This window comes from Apostichopus japonicus, chromosome 4, assembly GCF_037975245.1.
Source record: "Apostichopus japonicus isolate 1M-3 chromosome 4, ASM3797524v1, whole genome shotgun sequence".
NCBI lineage: Eukaryota > Metazoa > Echinodermata > Holothuroidea > Aspidochirotida > Stichopodidae > Apostichopus > Apostichopus japonicus.
In genome coordinates this window covers 23,637,175-23,645,579 of record NC_092564.1, presented here as the reverse complement: position 1 = coordinate 23,645,579, position 8,405 = coordinate 23,637,175, and the positions used below count along the sequence as shown (strand labels likewise).

Below are 8,405 nucleotides of genomic sequence, written 5' to 3'. Positions count from 1 at the left end.
TTAGAGATATCCAAAACTGAATTAGAGATATCGGGAATAAAATCAAAATTTAATTTCGAATTCTAATTCGAATTCTTGATATCTAGAATTTAATTTTGGATATCTCGAATTAAGTTATGGATATCTCGAATTAAATTCAAGATATCTTAAATAATGTTTCTTTTTTTGATATCTTTAATTTATCTCTTGATATCTTAAAATCAATTTCAGATATCTTAAAAAACTTCAAAATATCGAAAATGCAATATCTGATATCTCAACTTGAATTGGAGATATCAGAAATAATTAGAGATATATTCAATTTAATTCGAGATATATGAAATTAATTACAGATATCATGAATTTTATTTAAGATAACATGGCGTTCCATATGTACGTACGTATGGAACGCCTTTCTAACATTTTTACAACAATTACAGATATCTATAATTCATTTTCAGGTATCTCTAATTCATTTTCAGATATTTCTCATTCATTTCCAGATATCAATAATTTAAACATATTTGAGATATCAGAAATTGAATTCGAGATATCAAGAATTCGATTTAGTGATACCCAAACTTGAATTCGAGATATCGGGAATATATTTAGAGATATCCAAAATTGAATTAGAGATATCAAGTAAAGATTTCGAGATATCCAATCTTGAATTCGAGATATCCAAAATTCGAATAAGAGATATCCAAAATTGAATTAGAGAAATCAAGATTTCGAATTGTAGCGCTTACAAGAAGAGCGCCATCTAAATCGGCAAATACATGGCAGGAAAAGGAGGCATATGTACTCTGTAGAGATCATTTCGGTGGCTACTACTAGTACTAGATTCATATAGGCTACAAATACTACATTTAAGGCTAGGCAATTTCGGATACCTCAAGTTGAATTGGGATATATCTGAAATATCTAGAAATATCTTAAATTTAATTCGAGATATCTGTAATTAGTTGCAGATATGAGATATCTCGAATTAAATTGAAGAAATCTCTAATTATTGAATAAACGTTTACATGGCGTTCCATATATACGTACGTATATCCAGCAACAACATTTCGAAATTCAATTCCCGCTGCAGCACGATCGTCTGCTTGCGCTAATGATTCTTGTCAAGCAAAATGAATTACGAGATATGCTGGGAAATCGATGGTAAGGGTAACACATAACTTCAAAGTAGGTTAGATTGAACAACTCTTCCGATTTCCGTCGTTTAACATAAATATTATAGAAATCTGCTCTAGGCCTAGGTCCTAACTTACTTAGTTAAGCAACTGTTGTACTGCTGTAGATTTCGTCATTGTGTGGACCGAATACGCGAAAATTTGGCAAAGCTTATTTCATGACTGTTTGCGACTGTTTATCTGAGCTGATATTCTCAAAATAACATCGTATGTCATCCTTTACCTTAAGTCATTATTCATAGAAGCAGTAACAAATCATACTTTTCTTAGCCTACTATTAGCATGGTGGGCTCATAATTGACGCACTTAAGGATTTGATCAACGATATCTATCAAGGAAAAATCCAAATCACTCGACTGTATGTGTTTTTCATATGTGTAGTTCCTCAGAAATGTTATGATCTCAAAATATTTAAGGTTCTGTGCTTATGCACCGTACAATTGAGCAGAATTTGACCACAAAATGTCTGCAGTGTCAAGTTCTTTCATACCCCTAAATTGACACATTCGTTGTAAAGCTAACTGTAGTGTAGGCCTTAGTATACATCCATTGACTTTAGATGCTGTTTGCTATGCTCTGCGCCTCTAAGCTCAGACTGGTCAGGTTCCAGAGAGCAGTGTTATCATACTGAGGTATTGTTGGTTATTTTTAGGGAGTAAGATTTCCAAATGACCAAAAAATGTGCAAAACTGGTGGGAAGGTGTTAAAAGCTTAAAAAATACCACAATTTGGTCAGCAAATAGCTGAAATGGATTCAAACTCATGAAATATGTCATTCTGCTTGACTGCAAAAAGTTAAGGTGGCCCGCTGTATCGTTGCTAGTAATAATTGAAGGTGCGTCAATTACGAGGGTGCGTCAATTATGAAGCCTTTACTATACTCTACTGTCTGCAGACTAGGCAACAGTAACTTTAACTTAAGTCAGTACTACTAGCCTACGTACTACTACTTTTACTACTAGATCTGTAGTTGGATAGATATATGCTGGGCCTTGCCAATATGGTAAGCCATAATCTTACTGTAAATTTTCTGCTTGCAATTCGTAGTACAAAGCATTTAAAAAAATTTCTCTTTATCTCTTCCTTGAAACTTGGTAGCCCATTCACAAAATATGTACTTGATCCAATTACAGTGGCAATCACCTCAAACTAATGTATTTGGATGCTTCATTGAATCATTACAAACAAATTATTATTTTTGGCCAACCACCTAACCCAAATACAAGATTGTTAGTGGTGTAATTTTATTCAAGATGTGACTTTATTAATACAACTTAAATTTTTTATCAACCCTTCTCATGGGATTATTTTTGCTTTCCAGAAAGTGATACAAACTTAGACACTAATGGACAGGCTGCCTTTGTTCCTGGTAAGCAATTGTTTTACTTCATTACTGTAGTTGGAGGGTTTCTCTCTTTTAACAACTTCAATGAAAGATTGAATACTCAAAAAGTTCATTTTCCATGTGTTTTAACTTTTACCTGTTGGCCTGATGGCTTTTTTGTGAATGCCTGATTGCATTGAAGGTAGCAGACCTAATTAATATTTTTGAACGTTTGAGTGGTGTCTTCTTGTCATTGCTTGCAGTTACTGTCCATTGACTTGAGTCTTCTATTAGGCTACCAGTAGGCAACACCTGTCCATGTCATTTTTTTGCTCTTTGTTCTAGGTGTTACACATTTTCAAAGAATGGACGGTAAACTTGGGCACAGACTTCCTCACAGAGTGCAATCCAAACCTACCCACCTGAAAAGACAAGAAAGGAAGAAACCAACAACAGCTAAATCCCAACAAATGTCAAGCACAGGTCAGGAACATGCGTCTATGGAAGACCAAGTCTCTTTAAGGCACCTGCGACCGGAGGACAAGAAGAGGATTGCGAATCTGATCAAGCAACTTGCAAAGTAAGACAACTTCTCTTTAAAATGAATAAAATAGAATTTTCAAACTGTTGGTGTAATCTGGTAGCTCTCATCCCATGTTGTGTCATTGTGTTAATATTCACTGAACTATGTTCTGGTATGAGGTAGGTTGCTAACTGAACCCAACTTTGAGGGTAAGATTGTCCAACCTGTTTGATATGAAGGTCATCTGGCATAGAGGTTGAGCAGCTTCTAAGATCAGCCTAAAATAGGAAATATTTCTTTGATGTGATCCTGATCGACTAAACATGTAGAAAATACAATATAAGGAGAGAATTTGACTTAACTTTCTCAAACTGTAATTTTAATAATACTTACAGAAATGAAATATAGAAAAAAGGTATAAAATATGTCAAGATTACATAAATTTAAAGTCTTTTGAAAGAGGAAACATCTATTTTCAAGTCAAAACCTGACTAGAAAGGCCAAAGATTGCAAATATATATAATTGAGTTATGTCTAGCTATTGTTTTTTCACCAGAAAGTCAACATTGTGGTGTTATTGGTACATCTGACACCATTTCACTCTCAATATGTAATTTCTGCAGAGATTGTGTGTAACATCCCACAAAGTACTGTCTTATGCAATATAGTATATATATGTTAGTGTATATATCTTAACAGAAGGAAATTTCATGATTGGTTGTACATCTTACTTTACATAAATTCCTGTTTTTTCCATCTTCTTCATCTTCTTGTTTTTCCGTTAAGGGTTGGCGAGGAAAAGCAGGTGGCTTTACAGCAGCTGAAGGTGGAAAGAAAGCAGTTTGAGGTTAAATATGTGGACCTGGAGTCTCAGATGAAGACGTTAAATTCTGAGAGAGAGAGCACACAGCAGCAATACCTCCAATGCCAAAGACTGCTAGCAGAGTGTCAAGAAAGACTCGCAAGTGAACAAAATCAGGTAAATATTATCAAATGTAGGCATTTATTACTCCTCCGATGAACATTTTAATCTCAGCTAAACATTTCTGATGAGCGTTGAGTAAAACCAAAGTTTCTGGAACAAGAGTTTAGGTTTATTATTGTTCTGTGCAGGCAATGTGTAGGGTTTGTGGTAGAAACTTTCTGCAGGGAAATCAAATTGTTCACATTGTGCAGAATTTTAGCTATGTGATAATTTGTAGGCATTTGCTACTCCTCCGATGAACACGTTAATCTCAGCTAAATATTTCAGATGAACGTTTAGTAAAATCAAAGTTTCTGGAACAAGATTAAGGTTTATAATTGTTCTGTGCAGGCAATATTTTTGGGTTTGTGGGAAAAAAATTCTGCAAGGAAATTCAAATTGTTCACATTGTGCAGAAGTTTTTCTATGTTGAAGTTGATTAGAATATTCTGTTCACTTTATAATTTTGTTAATAATGTAAGTCTAACTTTCAAATAAAAGCAAGATGTTGGATTATTATATATGAATAATGTATGGAATACCCTAGATCAATGTACTGCTGACAGGTCGTCATCTAGCCTACACTCTGAATTCTAATTTCATTAGATTCTAACATCTCTAATAACTAATTCATGGCTACTTTGTAGTCAAAAGTCCAAAAGAAAATGAGAACGTTTGTGAAAAGTTGTGCTGTAAGTTGAAGGGATTCTGAAGGTAAAAGTACAGTGAAACAAGATTCTAAATGTTAAGGAAAATAGTTCCTCCACACACTGATGTCTGTTGCTTGTAAGTAACGTTAGGCTTTATAGTCTTACAACACAAGCAGGCCTGCGTTAACTTGAAGCTGTAAAATGTGTAGAACTGCCTGTGCATTTTTCTTTACTCAAATGAACAAGTGAGTTTTACAATTGTTCACAAATGCCTCGATGAGAACATCACAATAGTCCTTCTGCATTTGTAGCACAGAATTATAAATATTGTTTAAAAGTGGAATAGAATGTTCAAATATTTTGTAATTTTTTTGCACCCAAAGAATGTCATTCTCCGTTACTTTTCTAAAGTTCTCATTGTCCACCGAAAATTTGTTTTGACATTATTCACTCTAGTTGGTTTTATCATCGGTAATTTTTATTTATAAGATCACATTAGTGCATATAAATGTTCAAACTAAAAGCAAGTTATGTTTATATTAATATCAATTATTTTGCAGCACACTAAGCTGTTAAAGTTTGCCCAGAAGGGTTTAAGGAGTGACGAGAAGTTTTCTGGAGGAGTGAACGGTGATCAGAGGATGTCTCTTCACGGCAGACCATCAGCCGTACAAGATGAGTTCCAACCTCAACTACAAAGTACCGGAAGGTTGAAAAGAGGCCATGACCATCAAACTAATCGTCCAGGGAATGACCCAGAGGTAACATCCGGTCAAGAACAGACCACAAAATTGCGGTCATCTTATCACAATGATGCTTACTCCAACCATGGCACAATTGATCCAATTCCTGCTGTATACCGTCATAAAGTACCAAACGGTCAAGAGTTTGGACAAGTAGGTCAGACTCAAAGAAACAAAGTTCCACCCAGAGGCAGAGAAGATGTTGGTCATGTTTCAGAGAGGAGGGAACTTCCTCATCTCAGTCCCGCCGTCTTCTCACCCGACGAGTTTCATCCGCTTCCCGAGGAGCTGATGACCTCAAAGAGCTTAAGCGCTCTCGGAAACGTGGAAGACGAATTTTGTTCGATCGTCGAGAAGAACCAAGATAGAATGGAACCCCATCGGCATTACTCAGGAAGACATCCCACCAACGACCATGGTGTTATTATAAATGGTGAACTGACAGACGCAGTTTCAAAGATGCATCACCTCAGGAACGATACCATGCAGCAGGTATTTACAAGGCAAAATGCAAACCAGACATTTTCTAACCGATTTCAGACAGATCTCTCTCATCACAGAGTACAGGGTTGTCCCGAGAACACAGCGCATCTCTCTAGAATGGATGAACAGACGAAGGCACCGGAACATGGCTGGAAGTCAACACCAGAAATGTTAGTAGAGAGGAAAAGACTTTTAGAAAGACAGAAGGAGGCATTGAGAAAGGAGCAGGACTGGTTACAACAGCAACTGAGAAACCAAGAGGAGCTTCTCTATCAAAAGCAACTTGAACTCGAGGCACATCGTAGATCCTTGCTGGAGGGTAACAGCCCCCAAGCAGGTCAGAAAGGTGTGACCTCAATACCCCATAGAGGGGAGAATCCTCATTTTCAAGATTTTCATTCTGACAGTAGGCATAACCTAGACCATGATGTATCTTTAACAGCCCACATAGACCCAGGTTTTGAAAGGTTACAGGGTCGAGGGAGAATGGGAGGTCCAATCAATGGAGGAAACCTCTCTCATCATGGTGGCCTTGATGGGGATAGGACTAGTGTGCTTGGGATGCGAGGTGGAGAGGACAGTCACATCAGCGTCGGTCAGATTCAAGGTTCGGTGACCCTACACAGTGACAGTCACCGCAAAGAAAACAAGACTAGTAAACCTGGTAAGTTTCTCAAAAGAATTGTTGACTACATGTTAAATTTGGTTGATGATGTAATTGTTATTATTATCTCCAAGTATGCTACAAAGTCAAAGAATGACAGGGCAAATTTTTGTCCTGTTTTTTTAACCAATTCAGCTTTGGGGAATGTCTGGGAAAAGACTAATTGTTTAAATCAAATTCAAATTGCATTGTAACTAAATACCCCCCCCCCTAAAACTTTTTTAAAATTGATATCACCCTACATCATATGGAGATATTGAAATAACAAAGAAATATTGGTAAGCCTATGACCAACCCAAATGGGGGTTTTACTGACTCAAAGCTGTGGTTCTATTCACCAAACCTACACATCTTCTACAGTGTAGACATACTCGTCCTTCTTTGCTGCATTTTTTCCGCACAACCAAAATTGACTGTTCGGACAACCAACTGGTAAAACCCGGTTGTCAGAGGTACAACCAGAAAATGTCTTTAGAATTTTGCCCTGAATGGTGTTTTTTTTTTTTTGTATCCATAGGAGAAAATTATATTGCGTAAACAAATATTGTAATTGGGTGTTACCTTGAATTCGGAGAATGATGACATCTAAAATCAACTGGACAATCAAAGTAAAATTGTAAAAGGAAAGTAAAGCTTTTGAAAAGCATCGGCCATGATGACATCACAGACTACCCAATGTGATCCATTTTCTAGAGCACTGAAGAATTCATAGTGCAAAATATACGTCACCAAGGTTATCCTGGAGTTAGAAAATAGTTGTTGAGATGGGGTTTGCAGTAGCAATGTGACTTTTATTTTGACTTCCATAACATGGATATTTCTACCAGAATATTACTTTTAGGTTTAATACTACATACTCAAAGAGTGTTTTATCATTTTTGCCATTTTGTAAATTTCTGCCAATTTGTATCAATTGTCTATGTTTTGGTCATGTCATAAAATGCAGTTTTTTGTTTGGTGTTTGCTCTTAGATTGTCATTACAAACTTGAATTATTTAATGTGTTTTTTTTCTCTACTTTTTTTGATAATACATCCCTAAAATAATTGTTCTTCAAATTTATCTTGAATTCAGACCGAGCATCAAATGCTACAGTGGATGTTGCGACTTCTGCTCTTATAGTATCTCACCTTCATCCTGAGAGGAGAGTCCTCAGGGCATCTCCTGCAATCCACCATCCGGGGTCGGGCTTGTCCAGAGAATCCTCAGTAGATGCGCTCTCATCTGACGAATTTGTTACGTCACCAGAGAAGAGGCCAGTTGGGAATTCAGCGAGAGTGACGTAAGTGACTTAGATGTTGGACCCTACCTTCTGACAGATATCTCACTAGATTTTATGTCAGCCCATAGAAATTACCAAGAATGGCTTATTTAGGCATCAAGTTTTAACTGTTAAATGACAACATATCGGAGGATGAACCCAAAGGTTTCGACTTGGTAATAAACAACCAGTAACATTTCATTTCTCAATTTCATAAACATTTTGACTCCATAGAAGATTTCACTCCAGTAATCCCATTTTCAGGTCAGGAGTCTGTACTAGTTTTCACTAAAGAGGTGCAGGGTTAGCCATTTGTTAGCTGTACCAAATAGTGATAACAGTTTTGCCTAAACTCTTGTATGCAAATTAGGCTATACATATGTATGTTATGAAAGTGTAAGCCAATCGTGACAATTGTCGTATGATAAAGGCTTGTGTACAGTTGCACAGACAATAATCACTTATGATGCTTTCATAAGAGCAGGACCTTGCTACTGCTCATACTGTTCCAACAAGAGTGCTTTAAAGTGTGACAGGAAAGAACAGTTAATTAACAAAATTTCCAACGGGGTGAAAGTGTTGTTGGCCTAGACAAACTGTTGGTATCTTTTGAACAGAT

General features: G+C 36.4%; 1 protein-coding gene across 1 annotated transcript in view; it reads left to right on the top strand.

Annotated features, from left to right (window-relative positions):
• The first annotated feature begins 925 nt into the window (after positions 1–925).
• LOC139966853 (uncharacterized) overlaps positions 926–8,405 on the top strand; it is a 27,923-nt gene continuing 20,443 nt past the window's right edge. The window contains exons 1-6 of the mRNA XM_071970276.1: positions 926–1,143; positions 2,497–2,544; positions 2,845–3,079; positions 3,809–4,001; positions 5,197–6,526; positions 7,600–7,807. Of these exons, the coding sequence (XP_071826377.1) occupies positions 1,113–1,143; positions 2,497–2,544; positions 2,845–3,079; positions 3,809–4,001; positions 5,197–6,526; positions 7,600–7,807 (2,045 nt within the window). The 5' untranslated portion in view covers positions 926–1,112. The remainder of the gene's footprint in view (positions 1,144–2,496; positions 2,545–2,844; positions 3,080–3,808; positions 4,002–5,196; positions 6,527–7,599; positions 7,808–8,405) is intronic.